This window comes from Leopardus geoffroyi, chromosome B1 (genome assembly GCF_018350155.1).
Source record: "Leopardus geoffroyi isolate Oge1 chromosome B1, O.geoffroyi_Oge1_pat1.0, whole genome shotgun sequence".
Classification (NCBI taxonomy): Eukaryota; Metazoa; Chordata; class Mammalia; order Carnivora; family Felidae; genus Leopardus; species Leopardus geoffroyi.
This window is the reverse complement of record NC_059327.1, coordinates 42396452-42417580: the sequence shown is the minus strand read 5'-3', so window position 1 is coordinate 42417580 and position 21129 is coordinate 42396452. Positions and strand designations below refer to the sequence as shown.

The 21129-nt window shown below is 36.0% G+C and overlaps 1 protein-coding gene across 6 annotated transcripts in view; it reads right to left on the bottom strand.

Moving 5' to 3' along the window:
- Nucleotides 1-21129, bottom strand: part of LOC123588564 (A disintegrin and metallopeptidase domain 3-like) — a 123568-nt gene that overhangs the window by 92298 nt on the left and 10141 nt on the right. For 4 of the 6 annotated variants that reach the window (XM_045459760.1, XM_045459722.1, XM_045459731.1 and 1 more), the window contains exons 3-4: nt 20318-20373; nt 15543-15621 (exon numbers count right to left, since the gene is read on the bottom strand). In XM_045459760.1, coding sequence (XP_045315716.1) covers nt 15543-15621; nt 20318-20373 — 135 coding nt within the window. Of the gene's footprint in view, nt 1-10091; nt 10232-15542; nt 15622-20317; nt 20374-21129 lie in introns of those variants that run through there. The other 2 variants (XM_045459752.1, XM_045459746.1) reach the window with 2 other exon arrangements.

The window sequence follows — 21129 nt, the reverse complement described above, 5'->3', positions numbered from 1 at the left end:
GCAACTACTTTTGTCTAATGAGCAGATACCAAAACAGAGAGCCAAATAAATGAGTAATCAGGAAAAGACATTTCAAATAAAGGAAAAAGATATCTCCAGAAATGGATGCTAATTAAATAAAATGAAATAATTTACCTCACAGAGAATTTAAAATGTTCACTGAGGTCAAGAGGACAATGCATGAACAAATTGACAATTTCAATTACAATTTTCAGAGACAGAAAATATTTTTTAATAGTACCAAACAGAGGAAGGAGCTGGGATCCTGGAGTAAGGGGACTCTAAGCTTGCCTCATACCTCAAACACAGCCAGATAAATATCAACACCCATTCTGAACACCCAAGAACTCAAATTGAGAGAACAAACTCAACATCTAAAGGGAGAAAAACAGCCACATCGTGGAAGGTAGGAACTGCAAAGAGTTGATTTGGGGGAGAAAAGAACAGCAGGTGCGGCAAAGGGGAGAGCCCTGATCACAGGACAGGACAGGACAGGGGAGGGGAGGGGAGGGGAGGGGAGAGGAGGGGAGGGGATGGGAGGGGAGGAGATGGGAGGGGACAGGAGGAAAGAAAGCACACATAGGGGACTGCACGAGAAAAATTCTTCCCCAGAACCACTGACTAGGAAAGGGAGAGAGGCTGAATGCCAGCCACAAGCTTATATAAACAGTAGAGTACAAAGTCTGAAGTATTAGAAGTCCCTGAAATCACTGGGGTCATGCCTAAAAGGCTTAGTAGTGCTCCAGTGGGGATGGAAGACAGAGACCTGGAAGGGAAAGCATGGTCTGAGGATCCCTGGGTCACATAGGGAGAAACAGTTCCCCTTCTTTTAGGAGGGGTGGCACTGCCTCTCTGGGGACAAAAGAACTGGCAGTGTCAAAGTACTGCTCTATTGAGTAGCACAGGAACAGAGACATCAGCTGAAAGCAGCAAACCCTGGTGCCAGCTTTTTGTTATGCTTTACCATAAATTCTAAACCACTGCATGGTCATGCAACTCCCTGTATGGGGTAAACTAGCACGAGGGTAAACTAGCACAGTGTGGTGAGACCCTCCCCAGAGATCAGTGTGGAACTGTGCCACATAGTTTCCCCAAATGCAAAGTTTTAAAAAACAGATACACACCTGAGATAAATCACAGGAATACTGTGCCACCTGGCAGGCATACAGCTCAGACACAGACAGGGTAAAGGCAAGGATCTGACAGAGGCCAGGGACACATGAGGGGTGATTGTTTGCTCTTCTACGAGGGCTTCCTGAAGAGTGGCAGGCACAAACTACCCACTCCAGAAACTAGAGAGTAGAGTGAAGCCATTTCCCCCACATCCAATAGCACTGACCAGGTCAACGAGCAACACAGCATCCCACAGTGGAAGCCATAGCCTGCTTACACCAAGCCCCACCCCACTGCACCCTGCAGGCACATGTCTACTAGGGCAAGTCTGCGTATCTCTCCCAGAAGACCAGCACAAACACCTTGCACACACCAAGTGCACACACCAAACAGAGAGTGCTGCAAAGCTTCAGCTCTAGGGGGAATAGAATCTAGCTTCTTTTAACAAGCAGACCAAACACACCTACTTAAAACTTGCCACACAGTGGACGAGGTCCAAACACCCCTACTGCAGGCAAGGAGAAACTCCGCAGAGGATTGACCTAAGGGAAGGAGCAGCCAAAACACAACAGCAGAGTGCACACTCTGAAACACCTCCTGAAGCACCAGACCCAAGAAAGTATTGGACCTCTTCTTAATATAGCCACTACTCTCAGAAGCAGGAATATAACAGGCTTTCCTAACAATTACCAAAAAAAAAACAATGACCTAGAAAAAATGACAAGATGGAGGAAGTGACCCCCCAAAAAAGAACAGGAAGATGTAATGGCCAGGGATTTAATCAAGACTGATATAAGTAAAATGCCCGAACCAGAATTAAAAACAAACAAAAACAAAAAAACAAAAAACAAAAAAATAGTAATAAGGATACTAGCTGGGCTTGAGAAAATCATAGAAGACTGTAGAGAATCCCCTACTGCAGAGATAAAAGAACTAAACCTAGTGAGGCCAAAATAAAAAATACTACAACTGTGTGCAAAACTGACTAGATACAATGACAATGAGGATGGATGAAGCAGAGAGCAGAAGAACAATTCAGTGATATAGAAGATAAAATGATGGAAAATCATAAAGCTGTAAACAAGAGGGAAAGAAAATTATTGGATCACGAATGTAGACTTAGGGAACTCAGTGTCTCCTTAAAGCATAATAATATTCGTATCATAGGAGTCCCACAAAAAGAGAGGGAAAGAGGGCAGAAGCAAATAATAGCTCAAAATCTACCTAATCTTGGGAAGAAAATAGACATCAAAATTCAAGAGGCACAGAGAACTCCCATCAAATTCAATAAAAGCTGGCCCACACCAAGATATATCATAGTCAAATTAACAAAATACACAGACAAGGAAAGAATCCTGAAAGCAGCAAGGTTAAAAAAAAAAAGTCCTTAACCTACAAGGGAAAACATATCAGGGTCATAGCAGATCTATCCACAGAAACATGGCAGGCCAGAAAGGAGTGACAAGATGTATTCAACATGCTGAATGGGAAAATCTTCAGCCAAGAATACTTTATTCCACAGGGCGGTCATTTGGAATAGAAGGAGAGAGAATAGTTTCCCAGATAAATAAAAACTAAAGGAGTTTGTCACCATTAAGCCAGATCTGCAAGAAATATTGAAGGGGACTCTTTGTGTGGGAAAGAAAGATCAAAAGCAACAAAGACTAGAGGAACCGAGGACATCACCAGAAAGACCAACTTTACAGGTAACACAATGGCACTAAATTTATATCTATCAATAATCACTCTGAATGTAAATGGACTAAATGCTCCAATAAAAGCTATAGGGTATGTGAATGGATAAAAAATAACTATCTATATGTTGTCTACAAGAGACTCATTTTAGACCTAAAGACACCTGCAGATTGAAATTGAAGGGATGCAACCATGATGTCTGTCATGCTAACGGACACTAAAAGAAATCTAGAGTAGCCATACTTATATCAGACAAACTAGATTTTAAGTTGAATCTGTAACAAGAGATGAAGAAGGGAACTATATCATAGTTAAGAAATCTATCCATCAGGAAGATCTAACAATTGTATATATTTATGCTTTCAACTAGAAAGTACCCAAATATAGAAATCAAACAATGACAAACAAAAAGAGACTCATTGATAATAATAAAATAATAGTAGGGGACTTTAACACTCCACCTACAGAAATGGACAGATCATCTAAGCAGAAAATCAACGAGGAAACAATGCTTTGAATAATAAATTTGACCAGATGGACTCAACATATATATTCAGAACATTCCACTCTAAATTTTTTTAATGTTTATTTATTTGAGAGAGAGAGAGAGCTGGGGAGGGGCAGAGAGAGAGGAGACACAGAATCAGAAGCAGGCTCCAGGCTCTGAGCTGTCAGCAGAGTCCAACGCTGGGCTCAAACCCACTAACTGTGAGATCATGACCTGAGCTGAAGTCGGACACTTAACCAACTGAGCCACCCAGGTGCCCCCAGAACATTTCATTCTAAAGCAGCAGAATATACATTTTTTTCAAGTACACATGGAACATTCTCCAGAATAGATCATGTACTGGGTCACAAATCAGCACTCAACATCTACAAAAAGACTGAAATCATACCATGCATATTTTCCAACCACAATTCTATTAAACTTGAAGTCAACCACAAGAAAAAATTTGGAAAGACCAGGAATACATTGAGGTCAAAGAGCATCATACTAAAGAATGAATGGGTTAACCAGGAAATTAAAGAAGAAATTAAGAAATACATGGAAGCAGGGGCGCCTGGGTGGCTCAGTCAGTTAAGCGTCCGACTTCAGGTCGGGTCACAATCTCGTGGTCTGTGAGTTCGAGCCCCACGTCGGGCTCTGGGCTGATGGCTCAGAGCCTGGAGCCTGCTTCTGAATCTGTGTCTCCCTCTCTCTCTCTGCCCCTCCCCCATTCATGCTCTGTCTCTGTCTCAAAAATAAATAAACATTAAAAAAATTTAAAAAAAAATACATGGAAGCAAATGAAAATGGAAACATGACAGTCCAAACCCTTTGATATAAAACAAAGGTGTCCTAAGAGCAAAGTAGATTGCAATACAGGCCTGTAAAAAGAAAAAAGAAAAGCCCAGATTGTTAACCTAACCTTATACAAGAAAAGGAAGAGCAAATAAAGCATAAAGCCAGGAGAAAAATGGAAATTATAAAAATTAGAGATGAAATAAATGATATAGAAACATAAAAAACCCAGTAGAATAGATCAACAAAACTAAGAGCTGTTTCTTGTAAAGAATTTATGAAATTGGTAAACCCCTAGCCAGACATATGAAAAAAAAAAAAAAAGAGGACTCAGATAATTAAAATCATGAATGAAAGAGAAGAGATCACAACCAACACCACAGAAACACAAACAATCATAAGAGAATATTATGAAAATTTATATGCCAACAAACTGGGCTCTTTGGAAGAAATGGGTTAAGTCCCTAGAAATATACAAACTACCAAAGCTGAAACAGGAAGAAATAGAAAATTTGAACAGACCTATAACCAGTAAAGAAATTTAATCAGTAAGTAAAAACCTCCCAACATAGAAATGTCCAGGGTCAGATGGCTTCCAAGGAGAATTCTACCAGATATTTAAAGAACAGATTGTCTTTTCCCCATTGTGTATTCTTGCCTCTGTGGTCATTGATTAATTGACCATATAATTGTGGGTTTATTTCTGTGTTCTCCATTTTGCTCCATTGATCTAGGTGTCTGTAATCTATGTGATCTATTGATCTATGTGTTGGTAAACACATACTTGAAGAAAAAGAAGATCTCAAATCCATAAACTAACTTCACACATCAAATAACTAAAAATAGAAGAATAAACTAAGGCCAAAGTATCAGAAAGAGAGAAATAACAAAGGTCAGAGAAGAAATAAAGAAAATAAAAAGTAAAAAATTAAGAAAACAATAGAAAAAATCATGAAACTAAGAGTTGTTTCTTTGAACAACTTGATAAACAAAATTGACAAACCCCCAGGTAGATTAAGAAAAAAGAGAAGACACAAATAAATAAAATCAGATATGAAAGCAAAGATCAAAAGAGAATACTATTAATAATTATACACCAACAGCTGGATATCATAGAAAATGGGCACGTTCTTAGAAACATATGACCTACCAAAACCGAATCATGAAGAAACAGAAAATCTGAACAAACCTACTAGTATGGACTCTAAATCAGTAATCAAAACTTCATAACAAAGAGAAGCCTAAAACCAAATGACATCACTGATGAACTCTCCCAAACACCTAAGTAAGAATTACAACAATCTTTCCCACACTGTCCCAAAAAACATTAAACAGGAGGGAACATTTCCAAACTATTTTACGAGGCCATGATTACACTGATTTAAAAGCCATACACACAGTCCACAAGAAAACTACAAGTCAAAAGCCCTCATGAATACAGACGCAAATTCTCAACAAAATACCAGTAAACCAAATCCAATGTAATCCAAAAAATGTAAAATTATTTTACATCAAGACCAAGTTAGATTATCTCTGCAGTGCTAGCATGGTTTAATGCACAAAAATCAATTAATTTGATAAACCACATTAACAGTGTAGAGGATAAAAATCACATGATCATCTGAATAATAGTCAGAGAAAGAATTTGCAAAATTCAACATACTTTCATAACAACTCTCAACAAACTAGGAATAGAAGGAAATTACCTCAAAATAATAAAAGGCTATTTATGAAATGTTATTTATGAAAATAACATTGTATTCAACAGTGAAAAACTGAAAGCTTTTCCTCTTAGATCAGGAACAAAGCAAGGATGCCCAATCTCACCAGTTCTATTCAATGTAGGACAGCAAGTTCTAGCCAGAGCAATTAGATAAGAAAATGAAATAAAAGGCATTCAAGTCAGAAAGGAAGAAGAAAAATTGTATTTGTTTGATGATGTGATCTCATATGTAGAAAACCTAAAGATTTTACATACACACACAAAAGAAATTCAGTAAAGTTGCAGGACACAAGATCAACATACAAAAAAATAAAATGAAAATAAAACCTTCCTTATCTAAAAGGAAAATTAAGAAAATAACCCCATTTGAAATGACACACACACACACACACACACACACACACCAATAAAATACCTAGATATAAATTTAAGGTTAAATACTTGTACTCTGAAAATTACAAAGTATTGATGAAAGAAATTAAACAAGACACAAACAAATGGAAAGACATTCCATGTCCATGGATTGAAAGACTTAACATTGTTAAAATTGTTGAACATACATTTACCAAAGAAGACATACAAATGGCCAACAGGTATATGAAAATATACCCAACCCTGGTTATTAGGGAAATGCAAGCCAACATCACAATGAGATAACATCTCACACCTGTTAGGATGGCGATGATCATATAAAAATAGACAAGACTTGGCAAATGTAGAGAAACTGGAACTGTTGTACACCATTAGTGAGAATATGATATGGTGCAAGTTGCTATAGAAAACTGAGTGAAAGTTCCTCTAAAAATTAAAGGTAGAGGGGAGCCTGGGTGGCTCAGCCAGTTAAGTGTCTGACTTAAGCTCAGGTCACGATCTCACATTTCTTGAGTTCGAGCCCTGCATCAGGCTCTGTGCTGACAGCTCAGAGCCTGGAGCCTGCTTCAGATTCTGTGTCTTCCTTTCTCTCTGCCCATCCCCCTTCAAAAATAAACATTAAAAATTTTTAAAATTAAAAGTAGAATTAGCATACGATCCAGTGATGTCATTTCTGTGTAGTTATTCAAAAGAACTGAAAATAGGATCATGAGGTGCTATTGATATTCCTGTGTTCGTTGCAGCACTATCCAAAAGAGACAAGATGTGGAAACTACCTAAAGGTCCACCAATAGATAGGTAGAGTTAAAAAATGTGGTATATACATTTAATGGAATATTATTTAGCCTTAAATTCTGCAATATATGCAACATGTATGGACCTCAAGGACATTATGCTAAGTGAAATAAGCCAGTTACAGGAAGACAAATATTATGAGTCCTTTTATGTGAAATATTTAAAACATCCAAATTCATATCTCCAAAGACTGAAATGGTGCTTTCCAGGGACTGGGGAAATGTTGAAATGGACACTTACTAAGTAGTGAAAGTTTCAGTCAAGGGGTCCCTGGGTGGCTCAGTAGGTTAAGTGTCCAACTCTGGATCTAAGCTCAGGTCATGATCTCACAGTTCATCAGGGCTCTACACTGACAGCACAGAGCCTGCTTGGGATTTTCTCTCTCTCTCTCTCTCTCTCTCTCTCTCCCTCTCTCAAAATACGTAAATAAACTTAAAAAAAAAGTTTCAGTCAAGCAAGATGAATAAATTCTAGTGGCTTGTTTTATAGAAACATCATACTTACGCTCAATAATAATGTAATGTACACATAAGATTTGTTAAGAGCATAGAACTCATGTTAAGTATTTTTGCCACACAAAAATATATATAAATTTTTTTAATGTTTATTTATTTTTGCAAGAGAAAGAGAGAGACAGTGTGCAAGCTGGGGAGGGTGGAGACAGAGAGAGAGACACACAGAATCTGAAGCAGGCTCCAGGCTCTGAGCTGTCAGCACAGAACTCGATGCGGAGCTTGAACTCACAAACTATGACATCATGACCTGAGCCAAAATTGGACGCTTAACCGACTGAGCCACCCAGGTGCCCAATATAAATAAAAATTAAGAAAAAGAAATACGGCTGAAACTTTCACAAAATTAACAAATGGCATAAACATTTGGGTTCCGTGAGATGAGCAAACTGCACAGGGAATGGACCCAAAATAACTCACAGGAACAAAACATCACAATTAACAATTAACAAAACCAATAGAAATATCTTCAAAGTAACCAGAGAGCAATGTCACATAACCTATAGGGGAACACCAATTTGAATGACAGCAGATTTCACATCTGAAGTAATGAGGCTATAAAGAAACACTACAGCAATTTTCAAGTGCTAAAAAAAAAGTACAATCAAAAAGAAAAGAAAAGAAAAGAAAAGAGAAAAGAAAAGGAAAGAAAGAAAGAAAGAAAGAAAGAAAGAAAGAAAGAAAGAAAGAAAGAAAAAGAAAAGTACAGTCAAATATGAACTCTATGTATCTGGAAAATTTATCCTTTAAGAATGAAGGAAAAAGAGAGTCTTTGTCAGACAAAAGAAAACCAGGAGACTTTATTACTAGCACACATACCCTTGAAGAATATCAGAAAGAAATTCCAAAAGTGAAAGCTAATATCACAAAAAGACATGGAATTCAAGAATCTGGAAAACCAGAATAGATAAAAATAGTAGTAAGTATAGTGGACTATCGTTTCCCTCATGAGTTTCTTAAATCATATTTAGTAGTTGAAGCAAAATCATACAATATCATGTGACTTAAGATACAGATAGGGATATTTAGGCAATTATAACTTAAAAATGTAGAGGTTAAAGGAACCTACATAGAAATAATTTTTGATAATTCACTTGAAGTAGTAAAAATTCCACAATAGTAGACTATTATAAGTTATATATGTATATTGTAATATCTAGAGCAAATATTAAGAAAGTTGTTGGGGCACCTGGGTGGCTCAGTCAGCTGAGTGTCTGCCTTTGGCTCAGGTCATGATCTCCCTGTCCCTGAGTTCAAGTCCCGTCTGGGGCTCTGTGCTGACAGCTCAGAGCCTGGAGCCTGTTTCAGATTCTGTGTCTCCCTCTCTCTCTGCCCCTCCCCCACTCATGCTCTGTCTCTGTCTCTGTCTCTCTCTCTGTCAAATATAAATAAACATTAAAAAAATATTTTAATAAAAAAGAAAAAAAGAAAAAAAAGGGAATTGTTAATAAGGAAAATACTTTAAAACCCTACAAATAAATCACAATGTAATCCTAAAAATGTTCAAGTAATGCAGAAGAAGGCAATAAGAGAGGAACAAAGAAATGAGAAACATAGAAAAGAAAACAGAAATATATGTACATTATGGCAAACAAAATCTCTAACATATAAATAATTACTTTAAATGTATGAGTATAGAAGCATCAAATAAAATACCAGATGCTAGGATAGATGCAAGAAAAAAAAACCCACCATGGCCCAACTAAATATTCTCTATAGGAAATTTACTACAAACAATAACATAGGTAGACTGAAATTAAAAGGATGGAAGACTTATGTAATGAAAATATTTATGAAACAAAGAAGAATTGTAGAGAATAAGCTTAGGAATTCCCTGAGCCTGCACTGATGGGTTAACAAGGCATAAAGAATTACGAAGCCATAGGACACTCACACGCAAGTTTGGGTAAACAAGATTAAATAAATAAAAGGGGGGGGCATAGGCCCCAGTATAGAGAGAACAGGGCAAAGGCCCCAATATAGAACATAGGTATATGAAATAAACAGGATTAGGTAGTCAGGGCAGAAGCGCCCACCAACTTAGTACTATAGCAGAAAACTTAGTACTTTCACAGGAAGGAAGGACCAAATTTGGTAAATAGGTAAATCAGGCTATAGACCCCTGTGGGTGAAGTTGCCCAGAGAGGAGCTAATTAACAAAAGAAAGGTGCCTTGTTGACCCTGAGGTTACTTGCTCTGTCTTTCTTGTCCCCTAGACCAGTTTAGGTAAACAGAGGTGGTACCTCATGTCTGCTGTAAACATCCTTCCACCCCACAGCCCAGGGGCCAGGATTTTGTTTTGCATTGACCCAAACCCCTAACTCTGCATATCTTCAAAACCCCCTTTCCCTCATGTCCATGAGTTAATGTTCACAGTTTCATTTTCCCTTTGTGCACATCCATCATCATGTTTGTGAGCCTTCTGATCCTAATAAAAACGGAACAATGACCCTTAATCTGGGCTCTTGTCTTTTCCCAGACATTAGCCATCTCTTGCTTTCAATCCTATGTCCCGCTCTCTTGCTAGACAAGAAAGAACTCTAGACCCAGAGTCTATGACAAAGAATGGCTTTATTAATATCAGATAAAGTGGACTTACTAGCAAAGAAATCTACTAGGGACAAGGAGACTCACTGCATATTCATGAAAGCATTAATCCATCAAGAAGACATGGCAATCCTAAATGTATAGGCACCGAGCAATAGAGCTTCAAAATATGTGAAGCAAACACTGATACAGCTAAAAGAGAAGATAGAAAAACAAAATAATAAATAATTCAATGCACTCCATTCAGTTATTGATAGTACTAGACAGAAAATCAGTAAAAATACAGAACTGAAAACAGCGTCAATCAAAATGATCTATATGACATTCATGGAAGACTGCACCAACAATAGCGGAATACACATTTTTTCATAAGTATCTAAGAACACTTACCTACACACATAATATACTGGACCATAAAACAAACCTTCACAATTTAAAAGATCTGAAATTATACAGAGTACATTTTCTAACCATAATGAAATCAAACTAGAAATCAGTTGACAAGGACAACAGGAAAAATCTCCAAACACTTGGAAACTGAACAATGCACTTTTAAAAAATACATGAGTCAAACAAGCCTCAAAGGAAATTAAAAAAAAAATACATATACCCTTATTAAAATAAAAATACAACACATTGTTTCAGAGTGCAGTAAAGCAGTGCTGAGCAGGAAATTTTAGCACTAAAATGCTTGCAATAGAAACAAAGGAGGTCACAGGTAGAAATACAAGTGTTTTCCCCAACAAATAGAAAAGAAGCACAAAATAAACCCAAAGTAAGATATAAGGGAGAAAGTAATAAACATAAGAGGTAAAGGCTATGACATTGAAAATAAGACAATAGTATGGAAAAAGCAAGAAAAAAACTGGTTCTCTGATAAATTCAATAAATTGAAAAATCTCTAGCAGGACTGTTAAAGTTAAGAAGAGAGAAGACAGCAATTAATCATGTTACAACCAAAACACTCCTGTGGTCATTAAAAGGATAATAAGGACTGTGACATAATTACACCCATAAATTCCATACCTGAGATGGAATGGACCAATTCCTTAAAAAACACAAACCACCAAAACAATACATATGAAACAGATAAGGTATTTCCATAAGTATTAAATAAAGTGAGATGGTAATTAAAAATATCCCACCATACACATACATAAATGTCCAGGGATTTCACTAAAGAATTTTACCAAATATCTTAAGAATGAGCATGTACTTCAAACAACTTCTTCCAAAACACAGAAGAGAAGGTAATACTTCTCAATTTATTTTATGAGGCCAGTATCACTCTAATACAAAAATTAGACAGTCAGTACAAAACAAGAAAGCCACAGAGTCACAGACCAATATTTCTCATGAACTTTAACAACAACAAAACCAATAAATTATTAGCAAATAAACCCAGTCACCAATAAAAAGAATTATATAGCAGGACCAAGTTGTAGCTTTTCTAGATATGCGATACTGTTTTCAATATCTGAAAGTCAATCAGTGCAGTCCATCATATCAACAGGCTGAAAAAGATTTATGTGATCTTATCAACTGAGGCAGAAAAGGCATTTAATTGAATCAAATGCACATACTTTAATGTAAAAAAGAAATCTTAGCAAACCAGAAATGGAGAATGTCCTCAACTTTGTAAAGAATATGTTTTAAAAACAACCCTACAATTAACATTATTCTTAACGGTAAAAGAGTAAATATTTTATCCTTAAGATTGGGAGCAAAATGAGGGTGTCTGCCCTCACTATTGTGATTCAACACAACTGGAAGTTGTAACAAGCACAGTAAGGCTAAGCAGAGAATAAAAGTACATAGATTGAAAATGAAACAGAAAAATGTTCATGTTTGTAAATGACAGGTCTATTTAGAGAATCACAAAGATCTACCAAAAAAATGAAAACAAAACAAAAAGCCATCATAGAATTGATATGTAACTTCAGCAAGGTTGTAGGTTTTAAAATCAAAAGAATACAATTCTAGATAACAACAAATATATAAAAACTGAAATTGAAATACAATAGCATTTACAATTGCATCAAAGAAAACGAAATACTTTGGTATAAGCCTAAAAAACTACATACAGAATCTGAATGCTAAAATTACAAAATGCTAATAAAAGACACTTAACAAAAGATCAAATAAGTGGAGAAACTCGTTGCATTCATGGACTGGAAAACTCAACATAGTAAAGATGTCAACTACCCCCAAACTGATCTATAGGTTTGACATAACGTCTATCATAATCCTAGCAACACCGTTTGTATACATATAGCAGGTTTTGTCTAAAGTTTATATGAAAAATCGGGGTGCCTGGGTGGCTCAGTCAGTTAAGCATCCAACTTTGGCTCAGGTCTTGATCTCATGGTTCGTGAGCTCGAGCCCCGCATTGGTGCTGACAGTTCAGAGCCTGGAGCCTGCTTCGGATTCTGTGTCTCCCTCTCTCTCTGCCCCTCCCCTGTTCACGCTCTGTCTCTCTCTCTCTCTCTCTCAAAAATAAATAAAAGATTAAAAAAAATGTTTATCTGAAAAATCAAAATATCTGGAATAGTCTAAAAATCTTTAAAAAATGAGAATAAGTGGGAAGAATCACTATAGTTTACACAAATGTTTAAGATGCAGGTAAACTAAAGACAGCATGATAGTGGCAGAAATATATATACATATAAAAGAATTGAATAGAATGAAGAACCCAGAAATATATCCACAAAAATATGCCCCACTGACCTTCTCACAAAGATGCAAGAGCAATTCAATGCACAACCTCTGTCAAAAGAATGAAACTTGATTCAAATCCAACACCTAACATAAAGCTATATAAAAGTGAACATAGGGGTGCCTGGGTGGCTCAGTCGGTTAAGCGTCCGACTTCAGCTCAGGTCATGATCTCGCAGTCTGTGAGTTCAAGCCCAGCATCGGGCTCGGTGCTGACAGCTCAGAACCTGGAGCCTGTTTTGGATTCTGTGTCTCCCTCTCTCTCTGACCCTCCCCCGTTAATGCTCTCTCTCTGTCTCAAAAACAAATGTTAAATTTTTTTTTTTTAAAAAGTGAACATAAATGTAAATAAAACTATAAAACTTTTAGGAAACAAAAGCAGAATATTCAAGAACCAGGGATATATGGAGCTCCTAGGCTTGATAGCTAAACCACCATTAAAAAGGGAAAGTTGATAAATTAACCCTCATCAACATTAAAAACTTCTGACCAATGAGATACCTTATGAACAGGCTGTAAAGACACATTACAGACTGGGAATAAATGTTGGCAAACTACACATCTGGCAAAAGATCTGTATTGAGAATATATAAATTGCTCAAAAATCAAGAGTAAAAACCAAGCAATCCAATTCAAAAATGGGTAAAAGACACTAACAGACATTTCACAGAAGGCAACAAATAAGTACATGAAAATATGTTCAACATCACTGGTCACTAGGAAAATACAAATCAAAATTACATGAGATAATCACTATACATCTATCACAATGGCTAATTTTTTTTTAATGTGATAATACCAAAGGTGACAAAAATGCAATCTTTATCTCTCATACATTGACAGTGTAAATGTAAAATGGTAGAGATGTTCTGAAAAACAGCTTAGTAATTTTTTTCTTAAAAATAAACTTACTCTTACCATATGATCTGGCAATCATATTCCCAGACATGTATTCCAGAGAAATAAAAAATTATATCCACACAACGAACTACCCAGAATGTTCACAGAAACATTATTTTTAATAACTAAATTGGAAACAATCAGAATTATCTCTCAATAGGTAATATGTGAAAACATCTAAACCTGGTGTGGGAATGTGGTTATTTAGAAATTCAATTTTTTAAATAGGTTTCAAGTGATTGAGATTTTCTATGATTTCTTCCCTCAATTTTGGTAAGTTGTCCTTTTCAAGGAAACAGTCCATTTCATCTAAACTATAAAATGTATTAGCATAAAGTTTTCCTAATACCCCAAAATATCATCTTATTTTCTGTATGACTAATCATATATCCTTTTATTCCTAATAGTGATGGAATTTTGTTTTGTGCTAGTTTATTTAGCCTTACTAGGGGTTATTAATGCTGTTAGTCCTTTTAAAGAACTAAATTCTGGGCTTAAATTTTTTTTCTATTCTTTTTCATTTTTCTATCTCATTGATTTCTACCCTTATATGCATTATTTCCTTCATCTACTATGTTTTAACCCTTTGCAGAGTTTTGCATTTTGTATTGGAAGGCAATTAATTTAATGGCAACCTTCCTTAATCCTCTTGTTGCTAAGTTTTAGGCCTTGGGTAGGGAACTGGGGTGGTAAGAGTATCTCTTACCCTAGAGTTTGGTCCTTCCTCCTAAGAATTAGCCTTTCTGGTCTCAGCTGAATGTCTAGGGTGTCACCAAAGTCACCTTACTCTCTCTGGGCTGAAAATCCAACATCTCCCAATACTGTTTTACCATTAGTATTATCTCCATTTTACTCTCTTCCCTTCAGTAGAGTTTTATCCAGCACATAGGCAGCCTAATCTTTAGTAAGGGACATAAGCATAACTCCCCTCCCCATAAAAAATCATACATCTGATGGCCCCTCTTCTCTGGTCCTGTGTCATGCCCTTTCCAGCTGCTTCAGCAGCACTGAACTCCAAATTCTTTGAGTTCTGCTTGGTTCCAACTCCCTATGCTCTGGTTAAGACTTTATCCTCAGTCAGAGGGCCAAGTTGAATATGACTCACCTTCTGGGCTTTCTTTTCTCTCAGAAAAACTTCCTGATCAGCCTATTGTCAAATGTCTCAAAATAGGATTCTCATGTATTTTGTTCTGCTTTCTAATTGCAAGTGGTGAAAAAGACAATGTACTAATGATTTTTATTTTCATCCTCTCTCAGTTGCAATGTAGCAGAAGAATCTTATCCTTCACTTGCATTTACTTCTTCCCAATCATCTGTTCAGACACACACACACAAACACACACACACACACACACACACACACACACACACACACACACACACATCTCACAGACTAAAGCTAACTTTCTCACATACTTAAAATTTCTTGACTCCTATCTGCATCTTGGGAACAACACAAACTCATATCTCACATGTGAACCTATTCAGATTCTGTAACCAATATGCTTTTGCATCCTCACTATCCCTTTCTATAAGGTCTTTCCACAAAGTAATTCCCACCACTTCCTCCACTGCTCATGTCCTATGAAATCTCAATTAAAATGACTCTGTGTTTCGGGGTTTCTTATTCTTTGCTCCTTAACCCACTTTCTTTCTCAGACCTCTGATAGTTTAAACAACCTTTTTGGATAAGGGATTCCTAAATTCCATATCTGAAAAGTAGTTGTTCTATTTAATCTGCCTTCATAGTAATTGTTACATTATATTTGGGTTTCTGATCTGTTTGCCCAATAATTCTGTGAGGTAGAAAGCATCCTTTTTCTTCCCACCAATGGCACCTTAGCTATATAAAAAACTGCAAATATGCACAGCAAAAAGCAAAACTTACCTTTGTAAATGAAGAATCTGGATATAATACTCCTGATTTGTTGTATGCATACACCAGGAAATGAGGGTCTAAAAATGACCTAATTCAACCAAAGTAATAACATTTCATTGTAATAGTAACATTAACAAAAATAGAATCCTGATATTAAGCAATTTACTTTCAATTTTACAAGCTCAAATATCCAAAAATTAAATGGACTCATCTCTTGATTATCTAGTTTGCTGACAGTATATTGTGTATATAAGAAAAAATAATAAGCAGTATAATAATATCAGTAGGGACACCATAATGACATAGATTTATGTAGAGTAGAAACTAGGACTTCCAGATTCCCATGGCAAAGTTTTCTTTTACATTCAATGATCAATAAAACTCGTCATAAATATGTTAGTATTTGCTAACAAACAGCCATGGATTGATAATAAAAAATATACGCTTTTCCTGTCAGTTTCCATGAAATTATGCTTTGGTAAAAACAATCCCAGAATTCTCAATGCCTTAAAACAACGATTGCTCTTTACAAGTTTATTACAGAGTCAATTCCACACTACTTTCATTCTAGAACCTGGGTAAAGACATACCTCTTACCCCTGGAACATGCCTTTCTTGTAGCAGAAAGAGAAAAGAAAGTGTAGAGGCACACAATAGTTCTTAAAGACTTTGCTTAGATGTGGAAGACCAGTGTTTTGCTCAAATTCCGTAAGCTAAATGATCTCTATAGATAAACCTCATATAAATGGTACTGAAGTTTAATCTTCTTACAGAGAAGATAGTGATTCTTATGGAAATCTGACACCATTATTTATTGCCAGGGTTTCTCAAGGATCCAAATATCAAGGGGCAGTTCAAGACCAGAATCAAGGAAGGACTAGAACATTCACAGAGTGTTTGCTTTCACCACTTCTCTTTCCAGACCTGCTTTATCATCTCTCATTCCTGACAGCTTTCCCTTTTCCTCAATTCAAATAACAAAACCAGAGAGCTTCCCAGAAAAAAAAAAAGACTGGTATTCATCAGCTCATATTGTACATATATTCAAGGACATGCCAAGTCACCTGGGTTGGTTTAGATGCAAGTACCTAGAACATGTGGCAAAAAAGCAGAGCCACATTTTAGTAACTAAGCATGTAAATGGAGGTGGTGGAAATGGAAATCCAGAATCATTTCCCAGGAAAAGGAATTTCAACAGGTTTCTGACAAGCACAATTAAAAGGATAACAGTTTAGTTTACAAGTTTATTCATCCTTAGTAAAAATGTATACTTTTGCTTCTACACAAAACAATAAAAAAGTCTGCCTTAGTGAAGTAACAGAAATACAAATGATCATTCAAGGGAAAACAATATCCAATGTAAGGAAAATTAACAACAAAAGGGAAGAAGGCAAAACTTAAAAGCAAGTTCCTAAGGAAGTTGAAGAAATTGATTACAGAAAATAATCATTATTTCAAGAAAATTTAACAAGTTAAAAAGTTAATAAGCTTTCAAAGGAGACCATTTCAGAGAAAAAAAAAGACACTCAAACTAAAATAATGACAGTTAAAAATAAATAATTCAGGGGCGCCTGGGTGGCGCAGTCGGTTAAGCGTCCGACTTCAGCCAGGTCACAATCTCGCGGTCCGTGAGTTCGAGCCCCGCGTCAGGCTCTGGGCTGATGGCTCAGAGCCTGGAGCCTGTTTACGATTCTGTGTCTCCCTCTCTCTCTGCCCCTCCCCCGTTCATGCTCTGTCTCTCTCTGTCCCAAAATAAATAAATAAATAAACGTTGAAAAATAAATAAATAAATAAATAAATAAATAAATAAATAATTCAATAAATGTGTCAAAGATACTTTGTCTGCTGAGAACAGAATTAGAGGCCTAGTCAATAAAGAGAACAAATGGCTGAATAAATAATAAAGGAGATATATTTATTTGATTTATATATATTACATATGTATTTATAATCAATTAACTCAGTCTGCACAAATCTGTATGAATGATTCTCAAATAAAAATGTTATGCAAAATGTTGCACAAAAAAGCACAGCCTCAAAACCAGAACTACACATAATAACATAATAAGTATCTATTGCTCACACTTCTGGGTCAAGTACGAGTAGCCTTAGCAGTTCTGCTAATGGCAGCCAGGCTTGCTCAATGGTCTGGTATTCAGCTGAATGTTGGCTGATCTAGAGATGATTAGGGCACCTTGGCTGTGCCCCACCTGTCTCCATCTCCCAGAAAGTTGGCCCCAGCATATTTTCATGGGGATGGCAGACAAACAAGATGGAGAACAGGAACGCAGGGGAGCTTTTTCAAACCTCTGTTTAAATCAAGTCAGCTAAACATCTTTTTGGCCAAAGTCAGTCACATAGACACAGAATGGGCTACATGATTTGCAGGGCCCGTGGTGAAATGAAAATATGAGGTCTCTTGTTCAAAAGTATTAAGAATCTCAGGGCAGCAACAGCAGAGAATGAAACCATGTACAGGGCATGTCTAACCATAGTTTCCTGGGAGACCACATACCCATGAAATTGGCCTTGCATAAATAAACTCATATCCAAGGGCTGGGAGTGGGGAGGCTGAGGTAGATGTATATATTCTACCTCTTGATGACAGAAACTCAAAGTTATATGGCAAAGAGTGAAGATACAGGGAAAGGTAAAGAACTGGGGTCACTTTATTGGTTTACCATATTAAGATAAATAAATTATATAGAAGAGTACTGTGTCATTTGTGTCTATTTAAAGTAATAGTCAAAACATGATGATTCTTAATCTCTAGGCATACAGATGAATGATAAAATTATGGCAGAAGAATATGTATCAGTATCATAACTGTGATTAGCACTGGGGAGTGAAAGAACTGAATATATCTAGGCATGGGAATAACAGATTTCACTATTATTTGCCACGTATGCTTTTTAGAAAAATAAATAAAATGCTTGCATGTGTGTCATTCATAGTGATATATATTATTCTCAGAATTTTCCTTTTTTAATTTTTAATCAAAAGAAAAAAGTCAATATAGAAAAATTAAGACAAATATAAACTATGGACTTTGGGTGATAATGATATGTCAATGTGGAGTCATCAAATATAATGAATGTATCACTCTGGTGGGGCATGTTGATAATGGGGAGGCTATACATGTGTGGGGGGTGGGAGGCACAGGGTATACAGATACTCTCTGTACCTTCTACTCAATTTTGCTGTGAACCTAAAACTGCTCTGAAAAATAAATATTCATTCAACTGGAAATAAGAAACTACAAATAGCTGATAACTGTTTAGAGAAGATATTTAGGGAAATACAAATTGACACGAAGATGTGATATAATATTTTAGCACATATTGCATGCTTTTGAAAATCTAAACTGCTACTTTCTTTCCAGAAACTGAAAATCTCTCTCAAAATCTTAATATAAAATGTGAGTAATGAAGAAGGTTGTTGTGAAAATTAAATTAGTTACTACATGCAAATTGCTTAGAAATACACCTGGCGAATGGCATGTGCTCCTTAAATGTCTGTTACTTTTGTTGTTGTTGTTGTCACTATTATTACTATTACTCATACTTCTTGTTACAGAAACCCATTTCTTAATACCAACCCTACAAAAGAAAACCTCTATTACATAAGAATTTACATACAAGGATGTTTACTGCAGTACTCTTAAGTGATAATTCCTTGAAATAACTTATGTGTCAATATTACATACTACAGAATGCTATCTATTAAAGAATGAGTTAAAATATATACATAGAGCCAGAAAATGAACATTATTAAATAAGACCTGCTAGCAGCAAAACTATTTCCAACTGTGTAAAAACAAACTTAAAAAAAATAGGTTTCTATATTTTTATTTAAGGGAAAGATGAAATTTAGAATAGAAAATGGTAGAAGGGCACCTGGGTGGCTCAGTTGGTTAAGCATCTGACTTAGATGCTGTGGATCATGACCTCACAGTTCAAGAGTTTAAGGCCTGCAACAGGCTCTCTACTATCAGCACAGAGTCTGCTTCAGGTCCCTCTCTCTGCCACTACCCCCCGCTCAAAAATAATAAACATTCTTAAAATTTTTTTAAAGTTTATTAATTTTTTAAAGAGTCATAGCGTGAGTGGGGGAGGGACAGAGAGAGAGGGAGACACAGAATCTGAAGCAGGTTCCAGGCTCTGAGCTGTCAGCACAGAGCCCGACGCGGGGCTCGAACTCACAAACCGTGAGATCATGACCTGAGCCGAAGTCAGACACTTAACTGACTGAACCACCCAGGCACCGCAATAATAAACATTTTTTAAAAAGAATAGAAAATTGTGGAAAGATACACATAAGATTATTAATATTGGTTTCCTCAAAGAGCAAAAGTGGGAAACAGAAAATTTAAGAGATTAAATTATATATTACACCAAGATAAGAAAAAATTATGGCATAATATTTAGTTAAATGCTTAAAATCACATAAATATATAAAATGACATGGAGGCGAACAAAATTAAACAGGGACAAATAGAGTTATTCCTTTAATTATTGCTATTGTGGTTATATTTCAAGGAGTTACATAGAGCAATTTTAATTTACCTAATTACACATTAATATTTACATCATTAAATCAGAATTTGGCTCCAAAATTAAATTTAAAATCTCAAGATGAAGACTTGAAATTCTAATCTGACTTGAATCACAAAGATGTAACATGTTAAATATAATAGTCATGCTCTTGTTTAGGCTCAATTTAGGGTAGTGACTGTAAAACTTGAAGAAACTGAAAAGTATATGAAAAGAAGAATGGCCACTTACTGTATTTCAAGATGGAGAGTATATGTTTTCCTGTCAATTTTGATGGCATACATGACCTACAGCAAAGTATTCAGAGAGAAAGTAATTAATAGAAATTTAAAATTCTTAAGTCAGAAGCCATAATTTTTTTAAGTGTAATTACCCTTTCATACAAACATAGATGGTATCACACACGTCTCAAAATTATATACACATGTATGTTGCTATCTTTCTTCAATCTCATCATGTATGACAGAACGAATAATTAAATTTCACTAAAATTAAGGAGGCTAAATGTATTTTAAAACTAAGAGCATTGGTCATTAGCATTTATTGTCATATGAAATTTTAATTTGAAATGGGTACATTTAGGAATGTTGGGTAATCTTTGAAGACACTTGAATTTATCTTTTTTTTAATGTTTACTTATTTTTGAGACAGAAAGAGCACCAGTGGGGGAGTGGCAGAGAGCTAGAGGGAGACACAGAATATGAAGTCAGGCACAGAGCCTGACACAGGGCTTGAACCCACAAATTGTGAGATCATGACCTGAGCTGAAGTCGGATGCCTAACCAACTGAGCCATCCAGGCACCCCTTAATTATCTTTTTTCTACTTTACAATTTCCAGCCCAAATAAATTAAAAATTAAAGAATATAACACAGGTTGTGGGGAGCTAAGATGGCAGAGTAGTAGGAAGACCCAAAGTTTGCCTTATCCTTTGAACACAAACAAGTATCAAATCATTCTGACTACCCAAGATATCCATCTGAAAACTGACAGACCAAAACGCACAACTAGAGGGAGAGAAGAGACCACATTGTGGAAGGTAGG